At 35.4% G+C, this 18,937-nt stretch overlaps 2 protein-coding genes across 2 annotated transcripts in view; both read right to left on the bottom strand.

Moving 5' to 3' along the window:
* Positions 1-18,937, bottom strand: part of LOC107063752 (uncharacterized) — a 260,720-nt gene that overhangs the window by 192,493 nt on the left and 49,290 nt on the right. The gene's annotated exons all lie outside the window — the stretch shown is intronic.
* Positions 11,637-15,651, bottom strand: LOC149031221 (uncharacterized). The gene is made up of 4 exons (XM_089176573.1): positions 14,362-15,651; positions 13,680-14,262; positions 11,953-13,604; positions 11,637-11,825 (listed from the first exon to the last, which is right to left on the bottom strand). The coding sequence occupies exons 1-4, from the start codon at positions 15,649-15,651 to the stop codon at positions 11,637-11,639; spliced, it is 3,714 nt and encodes a 1,237-aa protein (XP_089032699.1).

Here is an 18,937-nt window from a genome sequence, read left to right on the forward strand (position 1 = left end):
CTGGTATGCGGAGATAAAAAAAAAAAGAAAAACAGAAAAAAAAATCTAGCCGTCGCGTGGCAAAACGGTCGAACATGGAAATTCTAATTGAGCCTGGTGGTTTTTCGGAACGAAAGCTTGGCTTGGCTTGGCTTGGTTTGGCTTGAAAATTATGCTCATTGATTTTCTCTGTGCTCGACTTTCGAGATACGCTCCTTCGCTTCATCGCTTCATCATTCTCCTTACAAACAAGAAAGATCTTTTTCTCATTCTCACTCTCACTCTCATTCTCTCGCATTCTCCCTCTCTCTCGAAAACATTTCCACTCTTAAAATTTCCGTCGATTAGGTGCTCTCGACGAGAAAAGATGATTTAAAAAGAGCAAAAGAAAATAAAAAGTGAGAAAGAAAGAGACGAAGAGAATAGAAGCTATTCGAAATTCCACCAGCAAATTCATCTTTGACAACGACGTTTGCTTAAGCAAACCAAATTCAAATTTTTCATATTTATTTCTTCGAATTAACTTTTACAAAAATTTAGATAATTAATATATTATCGACAATCAGTACCAACTCAATTTTTTTTTCTAATAAAAGTAAAACATTATTAATTCTATTAACACGTTCCATGTTACCGTAATTTTTGAAAATTTTCCATTCAGGCCGCTTGGGACGTATACAATCCACACTCCTTAAAGATTTAAAAAAGTTGTTTAGGACTTATGCCTTACAATTTTCCAATACTACTAAGTTTTAATGAACAGGAGAAAGATAATAAAAATTTTAATATGCATTAAACAACAAAGCAATAATTTTAATTTTTAAGGAATTATTTAAAATATTTAAAGAATTCTTTGTTTTGCAATAAAAATTCCAAGTGGCCTGAATGGAAAATTCAACAGGAGTCGTATACGGCATGGAACGTGTTAACAAATTAATAATAATTGTAAATGTTTTTATTATCACGTTGAAGTGACTTTTGAGATACACACCTTATATAAATATTGGGTAAAAAGACACGAAGAATGGCAAGGATAATATTCTCTCTTTCTTTTTCTTTTTTTACTTTTCCATATAAAAAAAAGAAAAAAAACAAAGTATATAAAATAATAAAAAAGTAGATAGACACGGTTGAAAGAGTGGACCATTGTTTTGGTTCGTTCGATGCACCTAGATACACCGAAGTCTCGTTTTTCCTTTCGTCAACAACGTCACTCCAATTTGTCAGAGCCTTAGAGAACCAAGCGTCCTTCCGCTTACAACCTTGCCTTCCCACCCTTGCCTTCCCACCCTCCTCTCGTCATCAGCGTGTTGCCAACGTGAAAAGCCGCGTTGACTGTTTCCCTTTCTCATCGTTCCTTCTCGTCGACATAATGAACCGCATTTTAGCGGTGACATCACCACGTCATCTTGACGAAGACGAGGAGCCACGAAGAAATGGTCAGGACTTTGTCAACTCCCCCATCCTTTAGATTCTTTTTACCTTTCTCTACAATATTGCTAAGTATACAGGGTGATTCTTGGAACAAAGACGGGTAATAACTTTTTTTTAAGTAACAATAGAAAAAAATCATAAAGAAAAAAGTTATATGGCACAACAAATGTCAACTTTCTATGACCATACTTTTTTTTAAATGCATCGATGCACCCGCTAGATGCAGTTGCACTTTTTTTTTTAATTAAACATTATACTTTTTTTTACACTATTCGATTCCTTTTTTTATTCTGCGTTAAAAAATATTAAGTGAAGGTCATCGAAATGTCACTAGTTTATAGTTATACTATACTATACATACATATACTGATTTTACGAGAAAATTTTTAATCCTCAATTTTTTTCTAGAACGTTAATATATTTAATGCGAAGCTAATCTTGTTGAATGTATAAATATAACAATTTAAAATAATTATGTAAATTAATAAAAATTGTAAATTAAATATCCAAGTTTCTAATTTGACATTGTTATTTTTTCAAAATTGGATATTAAGCTTTTACATTTAGACTATGCATAAATAGAACAAATTAATAACTTGCTGTAAGTATAAAAAAATTAAAATAAAATATCGATATTTTTATATTTTGAAAACAGTTATTAGAGATATTAAATTTATATAAAATTCCCATAATTTTCTCTGTTTTATCATTTCTACCGATTATTGTATTTGCTGTATCTAATTTCCGCCTAAACAAAAAATCTTTTAACGAAATTCAAAGCTTAATTTTTTCATTTATTATGGTACTCAGTTAAAAATTTTAAAAATTCGTTAGATTATTTTATTAACAGCTCGTAAAAGTATTAAAAGATCATGATCAAAATCAAGGTCAACATTTTCTTTTGTATCTTTCAAAAATGTTAACATCGAATGATCGATCGATCGATCGTTGAGAGCAAACGTATCTAATCCTTTTTACATATTAATTTTCAATAAAAGGTTAAATACCTTAAAGTGAATACATTGAATAGGCAACGAGTTAAAAAGAAAGGAAAAGAAAGAGAAAAAAGGGGGGAAAAAGAAAGAAAAGAAAAAGGAAGAACAAGAAAAAGGAAAAAACAAAATGAGGAAAAAAAGCTTCCATCATACCCGTATTCTCTATTGTTTTCGTAACTTACACTTGTTAGATAGAACAATAGAGAATCGTTCATGGTATGATCGCGGTTTGACGTATCGAGCATCCCGTAGAATCATCCCGTGAATTTCCCTGGAACGCTGAAGCCTCCATTGTGCTTCGCGGCGGGATTCAAAGGATTAACCCGAGCTCTTCAACGACTGCTATCTATGGAATCACATAGATATAGGATACACAATGGCCGTCAAGTTATCTATTTGATTTTCCGAATTTTCTTTCAAATATCATTTACGAGAAAAGCCGCTAACCACAAAATAGATAACTTTTTCTTCTCAACGGTAAACTATAATTCGTTCTGAGTACGTAAATAAAAATCCAAAAAATATCAGTTTACAGGAATTGAATAGATTTGTGGTTCAGTTATTTATTCGATTTGATTCGAATTTTCTTTTAAATATTATTCACACAAAAAAGCCACGAAATACCGAAAAATAGTTAACTTTATCCCTTTGGTTCGATATATTCGCAATGATTATTTAAAATAATAATTGAGAAGATTATTTTGAACAATACTGTATCAGCGAATTTATGAACAATAAACGTCAAGTTATTAATTCGATTTTACGAAGTTACTTTCAAATATTATTTACGGAAATAGCCACAAAATAGATAACTTTATCATATCTCGTAAGTTTATTATTTACAATGATTATTTAAAATACAAATCTAGATAATAATTGTGAACGGGATATATGGTAAATGATAAAACGATTTGTGCCTCGAGGTCGACCAAAACATGTATTCGTTTTAATTATCCTACTCGATCATTTAAGTTAACGATGCTCGAAATAACCTATTAACAACATTCCCAATGAAATCTGCTCGTTTAGGTAAATTACTTATCACGCTGATAACATCCTCAAGAGTGACCGATTGCTGAACCAGAAAAAAAAAAGAAATGACCAATGAGTATGATCGAGAAAATAGATAAGATAACTAAAACGATCTTTCTCTTATGTTTTACTTAACAGGACCAATAGAAACTTTTAAAATTTCAAACGTGAATATATATACAAGTAAGTAACGTGTGCGTGTTTACGTTCAACACGCTATCCTCATTCTCCTTTTTCTTTTGCAATCGATCGCTAACGTCGACTTTTTTACCATCGGTCATCTCGTACTATTGACCTGAGTGAACTGCGTGCACATGAGTAACTACTACTATTACCTTTTGATGCTCTTCATTAATTTCAAAGGCACTCTTTTTTTTCTTGCGGTACACATGCTTTTGATTAGAAATTCGACCTAATATGTAGGTACCATATGAAATGAATGAAAGATAGTTTGAAATGGAAGAAAAGGAAAGACTAAATAATTGATAATGAAATTCATCATGTACATAAATGAAATGAAAGTTAATTATCGCGATGATTCTAATGGCAAATTTGTATAAATGACCTCAATAAATTACACGAGAATAATAATAAACCATATATATATATATATATATATATATATATATATATATATATCGTTTTTGTAATAAAATATATATTTCATAGTGCGAATATTTAATTGTTAAACAATTCACTGTTAAGTTAATAAAATTATCAAATTAACTAGATTAACAAAATTGCAATGAAAAAACAAATATGCAACAAAATATTCGAAATCGTAGAAAATATATTTAAATATGTAAGAGACATTCTGAGAAATATTTATTAAATTGCTAGACAATGGAAAGAATGAATGAATCAAATATCTTTTACAAAATTGCAAGCATATTTTATCATTAATATCCTATTCTGTGTCTATGAAGTTGAATACAAATCATCACTTTATTCTTATAATATTTAACTACCTACGATAAAATCTGATTGATTATTAAGTTTCATTTTATTTATAATTATATAAACATTTAAAGGAGCTGATGAATGAAATAACAGTAAATATTTTGATCAAATTTCTAATAAAAAAAAAATATTATCTCTATAATTACATGTTTTTAATTTTATGACGTTACAAACGAATTTTAATAATACATAGAAAACTCGAAACATTGATGATCAAGTTGTCGAAGAAGTCCTAATAAAAGGACGAAACGTTCAACAGGATTAAAACAAATATGTTTTGATTTTTTTACCTGTTTAACTTCCCTATGATACAAAGTTTTTATATTATCTCATACTTTTCATCGTCATCCATTCACTTGACATTTCACGGCTATTATTTTAACGAAAAAAAAGATTTCTGCAGAAAAAAAAGAATTGTCCTTGAAAAAGATGTGACCTTCCGAATGATGAGTCGTATTCATGCGAAAAGAAAGAAAAGAAAATCCTAGAAAGGCTTGAAATACTCCAACCACGTTCCCTTTTTCGCGACCCGTCGCAAGATAACGCCGGGAATGTTGATGGACTCTGGACGTGATATCTTGGCCGTGTTGAAATCGAGCCGAGTAAAGTTGGAACTCTCTCTCTCTTTCTTTCCTTTCTTTATTTTTCCTTTTTTTTCTTTTTTCTTTTTTCTTTTTTTCTTTTTTTACGTGTCAGGGACGGTCAAAAAGCAAAAAAAAAGATCAAGGGGTGGATGATGACAAGGATGGAATTCCCTGTATTCCCGAGATTGAATCTGTTGGGTCTGGTTAAGACTAACAGCAACGAACGATGAACGAAGATGAACAGATTTCTCGAATGAAAGGAGAGAAAGGGAGAAAGAGAGAAAGAGAGTTGTGTAACATCAAAGATGGGAAAGTTACTGAACGCTTCGTGGAAAGGAGGTCAACGAGGTCCTTAAGGATTTCGAAGGAACTCGAAGGAACGACGCCTCGGACCTGGAAATGCCATCGTCTCTTCGAACGTTATCACGTGAAGTATAGACGAGTAAGTGGTAAGAAAAAGAGAGAGAAAGAGAGGGAGAGAAAAAGTAGATGACTACGACACAGGTGGGTAGAGTCGTTCGCTGTGACCGAAGATCCTTGAAATGGGAATGGGAAAGAAGCATCAAAGAAGAAAGGACATCGAGACTTTCCAGTTCCCGACTGAAGAGAACTGCCTTCAGTGTGACCGGAGAAGACATCCTTCGAGAAGAAGTAGACGAGTTCCCGCGGGATCGGACGTTGACCAGGAAGGAACTACGAAGAACGTGACGAATAAAGATAAGATATATTTCTTTTTTTTTTCTCTTTTTTTTTTTTGCAACATCTTCCTAGGAATTTGAAATAACACGAGAGAATAGTCACAATTTTGTTGTAATTAAGATGTATTTTATATTCGTAAATAAAACATAAGAAACAAAATACAAGAAGAAAAATACTGTTGTTAAACGAAAAATCTAAAATTATTTATTTAATCGTTGATTTTAATGCTATTACAAATCCTTCTTTGTTATTAAGGTTATAAAACGTTCCAGTTAAGGAAATTTATTTAAAAGTGTACTGAAAATATAGTAGCTCTGATTCATTGCGAAATAAATAAAAAGAAGCGGACTAAAGCGTGTAATCCTACAAACATCTGAAAGGATTTACATACGTATATGTGTAGTATACATGTATATTTCATATATATTCATATATGTATATTTATATGTCGAAGCACCATCGCTTTGACATTTTTCCACTACTGAGTAACTTCTATTTTTAGGAACCTAGTTTAATCTTTTATATAAATAATGAATATTCTATTTATTGAGCGAATAAAGTTTCGTTTGGAAGAATATATTAGGTGGTTTGGAAAGTCGTTTCGTTTTTTGCTGACGCAATAATGGCATTAATTGATGCAAACCGACAAATAGTAACACATGAGATCGATGAGAGGTTAAATTTATCCAATTCAACTATTTATGACCACTTGAAAGGTTTAGGTTTAACCTCGAAGCAAAAATTATCTTCATTTTTACAAAAGAAAAACGAAACGACTCTCCGAACAACCAAATAGAATATTTTCTTGTCCTTTGGCTTCACAGGTATAGGTTGGAATGTATTGAGCCAATAATAACCGGCGATAACTTCATCAGACGAAACCAAGAAAAATTTATCTCTTTTATTTGTAAATATCTTTACTAATAATATGGTCGACCCCAACGAAGGACAATGCAGCTCAAGAATATTGTACAAATGCATGTACTTTTAACATTTTGACATATGAAAGTAAGACATATCATGGACCAATAGAAAATCAGCCTTTACTTTTATTCAACACTCAATTGCAAGTTGTATAAAATCATATAATAATATTCTTACTTAGAAACTCACACTTTATAAAAATAAAAATAGCAGTAATGCAGGAAATTAAATAGCAGGATATGAAATAAAAAATAGCAGGAAATGAGGATAAGAATATCACAACGATTGATATAATATCGTCAAGAAGTGCAAAATCAAATGTAAATAGGAAAGGTGAGAAGGGAAAAAAGACGAAGCAGTTGGAAAAAGGGATGCAGGTGGCGATAAGGGCTAGAGGATGGTGAGACCAGTCAAGGAGCTATCCTTCTTTGACGGAATGAGAGTACCTGTATTCCCACGAGAACGACAAGAAGGACAGGGATAAAATCATGAACGACCAGGAAGAGAAAGAAAGAAGAAAAGAAGAGAAGGGAAAAGAAAATAGAGAGAAAAATAAAAATCAAAAGAGTAAGAGTAAAAGAGAAAGAAAGAGAAGATCGAAATCAAAGTCAAAACGACTCAGCATCGAGAATCCTAGCTGGAACAGCTAAGGAAAATGGAAAATAAAGTGAAGGAAACTAGTTAGATCTTTCTTATTTCTTCTTTTTGTCTTTATTTTAAATTTTCTTTTCCTCCCTTTTTCCCTTACATAGACTCTGGTTCGTGATTTTCAAAAGCGTCGGACCGTTAATTTCATACCGATCGAGAAAAGGAAAAGAGATATCAACTAAGGGGGTCTTTTAGAACGAGAATGATTTGAAAGGAAACGGACTTTCGATGAGTAAGTTTTCGGTAAGTACAGACAATGTGAGCTCGTTCCGAGTAAGAAAGAGGTGAATATAAAGAGACAGAAAGAGAGAGAAAGAGAGAGAGAAATAGAGTCTTGACGAAGAGTAGGACGGTTTCGGGATAAAAAGAGGAATAATTTACTAGCGTCGAGCAAAGTATTCCGTCGTACAAGTTGGCAACTCCGCCCCCACAGTTACTAGCGGCTTCCAGCGTTAAAAGCGATATTCCGTAAGTATAAGCCAACTTTCTCCTTTGATACTCTTGGACGGTGACCGTGCCAAGGCGGACTACTAACGGCCAGAACTTTTCACGGAGGAACGAAGTTCAAGATGAAACCACTCATGGGTAATCCAAATAATCGCCATCTTGGAAACCTGCATGTACCCATACTATACTTATTTACTTTGACAACTTGGGAGAATATCGATTTGTTTGTTTCTTCTTTTAAAGTCTTTCAATAAGTCCCTGACAATCAATTTTATTGACTTACACACATATATATAATATATACCCTTCAACATTATATATCACCAGACTTGGAAAGAAAATCAATGTGGTAAAGAAGAAAATAGAATAAAAAGAATGAAATTAAAAAGAAAAAAATAACATTTTCCTTGCACATCTCTTTGGTAAAGGTTTGCTAATCTGTGGAACGAGTTCACGTCTGGAATCGACCTTAAGTAGTGAAGTTGTGTAGGTATGGGACGAGTCCCGAGAGTCGCATTAACACTCTTAACGCGAGCTCTCTATCGTAGCTAATGGAGATCTTCGGTTTCAAGTGCACTGGTCCATAGATACGGTACTTAGTCTGTACGTATCAGCGATTACCATGAGAGAAGGTAGCTGCTGCTACTACCGGGTCCTGCTGAATTCGAATCGTTCGAGTAGGTACCTCATAGAGAATGCTTGAACGTAGGTAGGTATACTTCGGCAACCGTTTCGTCGATTTAACGACTATCTCGAGATTCACCGATCTTTTTTGTCTTACCCGAAGAAGATCCGTAATACTAACGAAGTAATCTTTTCGACGTTAAAAGCCAAAGTATAAGAGAAAATGAGAAAAATAAAAAAAAATAAATAAAAAGAGAGAAAAAGAAAGAAAAAGGATGTTACTTTTTCACGATATCCGCTTGTCGGCAAGATGGTACACCTTCAACATTTATCGCGATTAACGCGAAGACGCTTTTCGAAGCGTTGAATAGATTATGAACGATTAAGTGGTTACCCATGGTAAAGTTCGAAGAAGGCAGAACGAGTGGGAGACAGGGCGTGAATAATCTGTCGGCTAAAATCTTAATGTAATCTCAGACCCGTCAATTTATCTCTTCTTCCCAACCCTCATGAGAAGTCTTAGTGACATAATTAAATATTACATGAAGTCCCGTTATTATTGCCAACGCTATTCTTCTAACTTGTGTTTACAATATTTAACTTGCGTAATAGAAAGAAAAGAAAACTTGAAAAAAGAAAATCAAGAATCATCTGACATGAAATGAAAGAATACTCAATCAAGGACATTTAACTTTGAATAATTTCTATATCGTTCATTGAAAAGTAACTCATGCGCGATTTAATGTACTTAATACTTTCTTTGAGATGATTCTCCACTGGTTATGTAACTTTTCATTAAAGAAATTCATAAGCAAATACATAAGTAACAGAGATAAGCTTTAGCCCTTCTAACGATCAATTCTTGAATGGTAAGCCCGATTTCGTGGAACGACGCCCTTGTCTTTTTGAGAATGCATTACGGCAATGATTCAAGAGAATGAATAACTACACCCGAGCTAGTAAACATAGATATGTAAGAAGATTTACTACGTATACTTATATATGGTTAGAGGGTTATATAGAGAACTACTTCAGTGCTACGATGGTTGTCCATTATTTACCTCGTAAGGTGTGAGCTATCTCTTTTCACGAACTAACGGGTGTTGTATTGTCCGCAGCTAAGAAAAAAAAAAGAAAAGGAAACAAACAAAAAGAAAGAGAAAATATATATAAACAGAGACCGATTACGTTTGTTGTGAACTAGCGAAATGCAAGCTGGTTGAAGCGGAAATACAACAAGGACTATTTTTAAAAATTTGAGTCTTCAAAAAGAAAACCGTCCAAGATTCTGTCCTCTGTTAGATACATGGTCTTTCCTTCGTCATAAATCTCGTGTCTCACTTTTAGTTCGAATTGCCTCGCAGCTTTACGAAACTGGCCCGCGTATCATTTCTCCCTTCTCGAGCACATACCTATTCCTCCTTGTATCTTCTCCGACCCTTCGTAGAACATCTAATTAGCCTTCCATCCAATTACTACCACCTTCCATCTTCAGTAAGTGCCGACGATGGTTACAAATGCCTGCGAGGGGTTCGAACAATGAAATTAGCTACGTTGAATCCTTTGTCTTGCGAATTATCAGCAAGGCGATTCTCAAACGTCTTTTTATATGCTCTATACCTACGTTAGAGACAGAGAGATAGAGAGAGAGAGAGAGAGAGAGAGAGACAGACGAGAGAGAGAGAGAGAGAGAGAGAGAAATAAAGAGAAGGAAAGATAGTCTCCTAAAATAAAATTTATCGACTCGTAAAATTCTAACTTTTCTTACGTTTGCCTTTGAACAATGTTATGTACCTATATATATAAAATTATATAAGTGTTTGTGTGTATGTATGTGTGTATGTGTATGTGTGTGTGTATGAAAAAGAAAGAAAGGAAGAAAGAAAAAAAGAGAGAAAGAGTGCAGATGAAAAATCGAATCTGGATTAAATCATCCGAGTATTTTCAAGAAGACGTCTAGAAAAGAAGTGGGCCTCTGCTGATGGAAGGAAAAGAAAGAAGCATAGAAAGGAAGAAGGAACGAACGACAGTAGACGAGTACGTCTCCAACGCAGCACTTCTCTCATCGTTCACATTTCCTCTCCGAATCCTTCTTATCCACCGCGGCATTATCATAATGCCATCGCCCCGCTACGTGACAGGAAAGACGTATTATCTCTGCTACTCGCTCCAGTTTTCCGATCTTCTATTTCTATCTTTCTTTCTCTTTCTCGTATGGCAGCTTATCGCGCGTCCTCACTTTAAAACGGACGCGAATTAGCGTTTCCACCGTTCTTCTTCGACTTCCCCTAACCCAAAACCAACCACCACCATCACCACCACTCCTTCCTCACCTTTACCCATTCTACGTATTCGCGTTATTTTTCTTCTTCTTCTTCTTCCACTACTACTATTACTTCTGCTACTTCCTTTTTTTGCTACTTCTTCTTCGTCTTCGTCTTCTTCTTCTTCTTCTTACTCTTCTCAAGAGAAAGTGCTACAATAGGATGCGATGCATTTTATATGGACGCGTACATTTGCAAAGTAGCAGAGAAGATAAAATGGCCGGTGGTGAAAAGGCGGTAGCAGGAAAAAAGCTTCGAACCTGTACGTAGACTGCATTTAGAGGAGTAGAGTAGTGCTTAGCAATGATTAAATTTCAAATTTTTCCTTCATACGAGTTCGTTTCTCTTTATATATATATTTCTTTTTCTACTTCTTTACCGATAGAAAGAAAGAAAAAAAATTAACGAAATATCGGTACCATGGTTTTAAAAGATTTATGAAGAAATATATTATCGGTAAATCGAGCAAGCTTACCTTTTAAATTCGTAATATTTAATTATAATATTGTGTAAAACACCTTAGGAACTCGTGATGATTGAAGGTAAACAACAAAAAAAACAGCTTTATTTTAACAAGTAAGCACAATACGAATATTACAGTATGTAGAAATGTTACAAATATACGAATAATATAAAATAAGACGAATAATACTAATAACACGAATAAGACGAATAAAACGAATAAGACTAATAACTTCTAATAACACGAATAAGACGAGTGGAACGAATAAGACGAATAATGACGAACACTCGACTCCCGATCCTTAGTAACAGTAACTCTAATAGTTCTAATAACAGTCCCCAGTCTCCTTCTTTCCACGCATTTATAGTCTAATAAGTAACACCCCTTTTGGAAAGAGTAGGAGATTCTTAGTTCGATTGACCAATAGCACTAGGGTGCAAGGTCCAAGCAAAGTCCAAGGTCTACATCTGTTTTTCGTTAGAAGGAACAGTGTACAAGGAGATCTTTATCGGAAACATAAAACCTAAACAAATATGTACGATTGCTCGCCGGGTCCGATAAAACATGTGGAATTTTTGTTACCCCCACATGTTATTGATACCTTAGGTTTTATGACCGAATCACCCTTTCCAATATTTCCTTTTTTAACAATAGATCTTCCTAGACACATGTCCGTATACGATGCAGGTGAGAGTTCTTCACATCCTCCCACCTGGAGTTATCAACTCCACATACACGTTATTATACTAATCTTCAGAGTAAAATAAAAATACAAATTACGCAGAGATTACGCTTTATAAAAATCTTAGATATTTACTATATGAGGAGAACCTGTTTACCAAGTTCACATCTACACATTTCACATTAAGCATCGTGAGCTCAGCTGACTTCTTGAGCTCGCTATTTACCTCACTTTCGTCAACGACACCTTTCGCACACGGCCAGGTGTCCTGATTCCCGTACAACCAATCCGGTCCCTCCCACCAGTGCGAATCGTACAATTGTTTTGCTTGACAGCCGCGCGACGGTAGATCGGCTGGATTTTGAGGACCGGGTACATATTGCCATGTCCACGATTTTGACAAATGTCTAATTTCGCGTACGCGATTCCACACAAATACGCCCCATTGACTATCACGATTTATCCATGTTAACACAGTAGTCGAATCGGACCAACAAAAAACGGGTATATCTTTATAACTAATGGCCTGTAGAACATCTTCAGTTTGTCGACTACCTATGCAAGCGGCTAAGAGTTCAAGACGCGGTATAGTCGAATTATCTGGTGCGATTCGCGCCTTCGCCGCCAAAAAATGCAATTTTACTTCGTTCTCATTCTCTACACGTAAAAATGTTACCGCAGCGTACGCTGATTGACTCGCATCACAAAAGGTATGTAGAGAGAAAACGCCTTCACCGAAACTTCTCGGCAATTCTATTTTATTTAAGTAATGTAGCTGATTATACCACGTAAAAAATTCCTTATGTGATTTCTCATCTACTGGTGAATCCCAATCGTATCCCGATTTACACAATCTTTTCAATATTAATCTCGGAATTATCATCACCGGTGCTGTGAACCCGATTGGATCAAATATCTTATGTGAAATCGAAAGAATCTTACGTTTTGTTATCTCGTCACTAATCTCGTCAATCAACACAGTGTTAACCGATATCGTATCGCGGGCTTTATTAAACAAAATCCCGAGCACCCGAGTTTCTTCTTTCTCTGAGTTATCATGGGTATACTCCCACCCTCGTAATTCGAAACCGCCTTTTTTCATTATCGATGTTGCCTGTTCAATAAAGGTCTCCAACTCCGCTGGTGATTTAACACTGGTGACGCAATTGTCTACATAAAAAGATTTCGATAACTTTTCAGTAATATATTTTGGTACCCCTTTTATCTGAGAAATGTGATACTCTAATACTGCACCTAATAAAAATGGACTACTAGTGAGACCAAAAACAACGCGTCGGTGACGTAAGGCGATAAGTTTTCCCTTCGCGAACCATAAAAATCTTAAATAGTCACGATCTTTCGGATTAATTTCAATTTGAAGAAAGGCCTTGCGAATATCTGCAATTACCGCTATATTGTCTTCTCGAAATTTTAATAAAATTGCAGGAATTAACTCTATAAGATTTGGCCCTTTTTCAAGACACTGATTTAGAGAAGGAAAACCCTTCTCGCTCGCAGAAGCATCAAACACCGGCCGCAGTGGAGTAGTACTTCCAGACTTTATGACGTGACGATGAGGTAAATAGTGAGCTCGATCATTCAACTCGTTGTCCGGTACAACTTCAATTATACCCTGTTCGAGCCACTCCGAGAATACTCTATCATATTTTTCCAGATACCCATCTTTATTTAATTTTCTCACCGTATTACTTAATCTACTTTTTGCCATTTCTAAATTACGCGAAAGAGGCGCGTGGTCATCGACCCAGGGTAAATCAACCGTGTAACGTCCGTTTTCGGTTATAGAAACTGTGCTTAAAAAATTTTCTTTTACTTTTTGTTCATTCAATAGCCGATTATTTTTCTCAATGGGATCTCGTATACCTATAACATCCAATTTCCAGAGATCCGAAATGTTTGCTTCACTCACGAACATTGACAACTCACTAATCACATCATCCTCCTTGGTTACCTCAGGTGTTTTACCCATGATAACCCAACCTAATCTTGTTTCAAATGCCGACAAACTCTTATCTACATCGAGTTTTCTTCCTGTAAAAAGCTTACCAGCTACGTCCGCACCTATTAAAACATCGATTGTCTCGCTCGAATCATCGACATTTCTTTGTAAATCTGTGAGATTAATATTATTTTTCTTCAATTTCTCAATCCAGGGAGCTCTTTTGATCGTCGGTATATCAGTACAAATAGTATCCTCATTCATTACTTGGAAATTACATGAATATTTTCCGTCTAAACTTTTCATTCGAATCAAATAAACATCATGTTCCTTGGATTGAGAACTTACACCGCCGAAAAGTGCATGAGATATCTCTCTCTTACCAAGCCTCTCGTATTTCAAAAACTTTGCCACTTCCGAACGAATATACGATCTATGAGAGCCCTGGTCTATGACCGCACGCACAACCTTTTCTTTTGAATCCGAATATATAACAACGCGAAGAGTCTGTAAAATTACATTCGGCATACAACTAAAATTTGAGAGATTTTGCTCTACGTTCGCTTGCTCATTCGCTTGTTTATTCAACGAATCATTTTTACTCACAGTCACGCTAGTAAATTGATCGCGCAATCCCGGACACATGAGCATTGAGTGACGTCTGTCACACCATCCGCATGAAATTTTTACTTTACAATCCTTTATCAAATGATTCCGTTTTAAGCATCTAAAACAACATCTTTTTTCTTTAAGTAAATCTCTACGCTTTTCATACGGCCATTGTTTAGCTTTATCGCAATCTACATTTTCGTGATCTGCGCCGCAAAAAATACAATTTTTTACCTTTCTCTCACCCGAATATAACGCGCTCGCACTCGGTTGCTTCACCGACGAACTAACTTTGTCCTTACTCTTGTACTCGTCCTTTCTCCCCGTCGCAACCTGAGGCTTGAAGCCGTTGATCGCCATGCTGATTCTTTCTTCATTTGCAACCTCTGCCTTCAGGAATTGTAGAAGTCTCGACAGACGGTCTGTAGTAGAACCACCCTCGGCTGCGTCGTCATACGCCCCCGAACTCAACGGCGAGCGTTGCCACGTCCTCAGGATCTCCTCTGGCAGCGAGGACTCGACGAGCGGATAGAGCATCGTTGCACAATTATTTGTTTTGACACCAAGCGTCTCGAGAGCGCGGATTTGCGCCGATATCTTATCATACATGGTCGAAACACTTACTTGTCTTCCTTTATTGGTCGCATTCTGTAATGCTAATGAGAGCAATTCCCGTGTATAAAATTCGATTAGTAGATCTTCTCTCCCAAAGCGATTTTTAATGCTCTCGAAAGCTTTATCATAATTTTCGGCTGTGGTAGGAAATCCATTTACTATATCTTCAGCCTTTGAGCCTTCTTCCATCATTTGTTTCAAATATTCTAATTTATCCTCTTTGGAAACAGACTCATCTTCATGAATTTTTCGAAAATGCGACCAAAACTGAAGCCACGTGCTCACGCCACCACCATACTTTATCACTTTTAAGAGTGGGCGTTTGAACGGCTTCCCACTTTGTGCTGCTGTCTGGACCGAATTCGCTTCCCGTCCAATTTGAGTACCATTACAGGTCTGAAATTTTAACCTCCCTTCCAGAAACTTCTGTTTGTACGCATCATGAGCTTCCATTTCAGCTTCAATCGCTGCCTCCTCCGCCACTTCTGATAACAGCTCAATATATTTCGTATTAGCTAGTTCCAACTCCTGCATTTTTGATTCAAGCAGTTGCCAGGCCACGAGCCGTTCACTTTGGGAAACAGTCGCATTACCACATTTCATGGAGAAGGCGTTCAAGCTCCTCGTAAAAAGCGTACGTTGAACCGTTCTTTGTTTCTTCGCTGCTTCCATTTTGAGGTTAAATAACACTTACTATCAGCACAATTCTTCAATCACCACCGAAAGGTCCTGTCACGGTCGCCAGAAAATGTGTAAAACACCTTAGGAACTCGTGATGATTGAAGGTAAACAACAAAAAAAACAGCTTTATTTTAACAAGTAAGCACAATACGAATATTACAGTATGTAGAAATGTTACAAATATACGAATAATATAAAATAAGACGAATAATACTAATAACACGAATAAGACGAATAAAACGAATAAGACTAATAACTTCTAATAACACGAATAAGACGAGTGGAACGAATAAGACGAATAATGACGAACACTCGACTCCCGATCCTTAGTAACAGTAACTCTAATAGTTCTAATAACAGTCCCCAGTCTCCTTCTTTCCACGCATTTATAGTCTAATAAGTAACACCCCTTTTGGAAAGAGTAGGAGATTCTTAGTTCGATTGACCAATAGCACTAGGGTGCAAGGTCCAAGCAAAGTCCAAGGTCTACATCTGTTTTTCGTTAGAAGGAACAGTGTACAAGGAGATCTTTATCGGAAACATAAAACCTAAACAAATATGTACGATTGCTCGCCGGGTCCGATAAAACATGTGGAATTTTTGTTACCCCCACATGTTATTGATACCTTAGGTTTTATGACCGAATCACCCTTTCCAATATTTCCTTTTTTAACAATAGATCTTCCTAGACACATGTCCGTATACGATGCAGGTGAGAGTTCTTCACAAATATTTTCAGTTAAGTGAAATAATCTTTGTATATTACAGTATATGTATATAACAATATCCTATATCGCGATAATATATATTTTCAATCATTTTTTGTACCTAGGTTGAACTTTTCGATTCGACTTACATATATATACATAGATACGTATGTATGGAATGAAGGAAAGTAGAAGCCGCGCGTTGGTATATCCTTTCGAAGCTCGATCATTAAATATAGCAACGATATTAATTATAATATCGTTATAACTTATAACGAGGTACTTTAGTGCACAAGCTTACTAGAACGCTCGTACGCGTTTCATAAAACTACGACGAACCCGTATTTCGTCGTTATTCGTAGCAGAGAACGCTCTCGAAAAGATCCGTAGTTTGTTTCGTTCGACGACGCTTTACAAAGATTCAAAAGGTATGAAGTGGAAATATTAATAAAGGCCCTTTTTACCCTATTATCGAATCTCTTTTCTTTTCTTTTCTTCTTTATTTTATTCTTATTAATTTTTTTTTCTTTTTTACACGATCGAAAGAAAAATTAGTAATAATGAAAAGAAAGTAAGTAAAAAAAAAAAATGAAGTATAACAGACAAATAAATTACGCGGCAAAATGTTCGTATAATAATCAACGTGATCGAAATAATCGCGATCGAATTTTTTTATCCTTATCTATTCCTTTAAAGTCGACTTTTCTTAATACTCTTTCTATGAAAAAAGTTTTACGAGATAAACGAAGAAAAGGGAGATAGAAAGAAATAGAGAGAGAGAAAGAGAGAGAGAGGGAGAGGGAGAATGAAAACTCTTTGCGATCGAAAAGTAAAACGGATCTCATTAAACCTTTGTTCGTTACAACTTTCCTCAGTATGATCCTGCATCTACAACGCAGTGGCGTAAAACTTCGATATAATTTTGAACAACTCCATTTCTCGAGATATATCTTTGACTTAAGAATTTAAACAACAAACCTCGTGGTTATGACCTACCCTTTCATTATTTCTCTGTCTGTGTCTCTTTTCCTCACTACCTTCACGCATCGTCTACCTTTTTTTCCATCCAATTGAAAATAAAAATCGGAATACGCTAAATCAATTTTATTTCCCGCAAAATAGGTATGTATATGGCGCGTATTGTTTTATAACAATATATTCAACCTGTTTTCTCCATTTGGTAAAAATAAACCTTTTTTTTTTGTACTTTTTCCAAAAAGTGAAAACGGAACGCGAATATATGTACATCATAACTTAATACAATGGAGCTTCCAGTATCTAACGATCTAATATTCAAACGTTTTACTATTCACATGCTCAACTATCGAAACACTCTATTATATAACCCCCAACAACCCGATTGTTCCATCGATAGGATCGTAATATTCTCGTTAGATTGAACGTAAAAATATGTAAGTAAAATAGAGAAAAATAGAATAAAAACAAAAGAGAAAGAGAGAGACAGACAGAGATTATTACAACAGCGTCGACAAGAATTTTCGAAGCAACTTTTCTTCCTAGTAACGCCTAAACGTGTTGAATTCCTGTCGGGGGGCTCCCGCAGGAACGAGAACGGAAACGGATAGTTGGCTAGCTGCCAGACGACAGTCTTCTTTCTCTCTCACATTCATCCTGTAAAAGAAAGATAGAGAGAGAAGGAGAAAGAGAGAGAGCGAGAGCGAGAGAGATAGAAAGCATTCGCTCGTTCAAACGCACACAAGAACGCGATAACCAGAGACGTGTGCATACACGTGCAAACGTATAGGTAACCGCTATACGTGTACCTTCCATTCTCGGATCCCAAGTAATAATCCTAACTCGCAGGTTAGCCCGAGCTTAATTAGAACAGGGGTTAGTGGCTTGCTAGTTATAGCCACTATTGGATACCGCCGAGCACCTCGCTTCATTTTGCATCCTTCCTGAAAGTGGCTTCTTCTCTCTCTTTCCCTTTCTCCCTCTCTCTCTCTCTCTCTCTCTCTCTCTCTCTTTCTCTCTTCCTTTTTCTTTTTTTCTTTGCCCTTTTTTTTATCTTCTTCTTCATACTCCTTTTTCTATTATTTTTATTCTCTCCCTCTCTTATTTTTTATTTTCCTCGTGAGAAAAGTTGTTTACTCCAAGTAACGACTTCGTCTTTGCTTTCATGCTCCTTCCCTTGACTCACAACGTTCCAAGTTTTGTCTCTTTTGAGAATACATCTACGAAAACATGTACATATATATATATATATGCATACGTAAACTTTTTATACACGTTTAACGGTTAAGTATGATATTCGTTTAAAAGAAAGTAGTAAGAAAGAAATGATTACTTATTAACCTTCTAACCGCGGCGAGCCACTACAGTGGCTTTCGTGAATATCATCTTCCAATACATGCCACTAAATTGGCTTTCGCGGATAACATCTTTTAAAATATATTATACTAAATTTTATTATTAATTATTAAAGTAAATTGTGTAGGTTAGAGTATATGTGTGTGTATTATTTCTTTGAGAAAAATTATAATTTAATCATGAAAAACTTCATTAAAATGTACTTGCGTATAAAACAACCATTGTTCGTCACACATCGT

This window comes from Polistes dominula, unplaced genomic scaffold (genome assembly GCF_049000335.1).
Source record: "Polistes dominula isolate Pdom_NZ unplaced genomic scaffold, Pdom_raw_medaka contig_25, whole genome shotgun sequence".
NCBI lineage: Eukaryota > Metazoa > Arthropoda > Insecta > Hymenoptera > Vespidae > Polistes > Polistes dominula.

Coding starts and splice junctions, on each gene's coding strand:
- LOC149031221 (XM_089176573.1), bottom strand. CDS start 15,651: ATGGAAGCAGCGAAGAAACAAAGAACGGTTCAACGTACGCTTTTTACG. Junction 14,263..14,361: donor ATCAATTTACTAGCGTGACT/GTGAGTAAAAAT, acceptor GTAATTTTACAG/ACTCTTCGCGTTGTTATATA. Junction 11,826..11,952: donor AATGTGTAGATGTGAACTTG/GTAAACAGGTTC, acceptor TGATAACTCCAG/GTGGGAGGATGTGAAGAACT.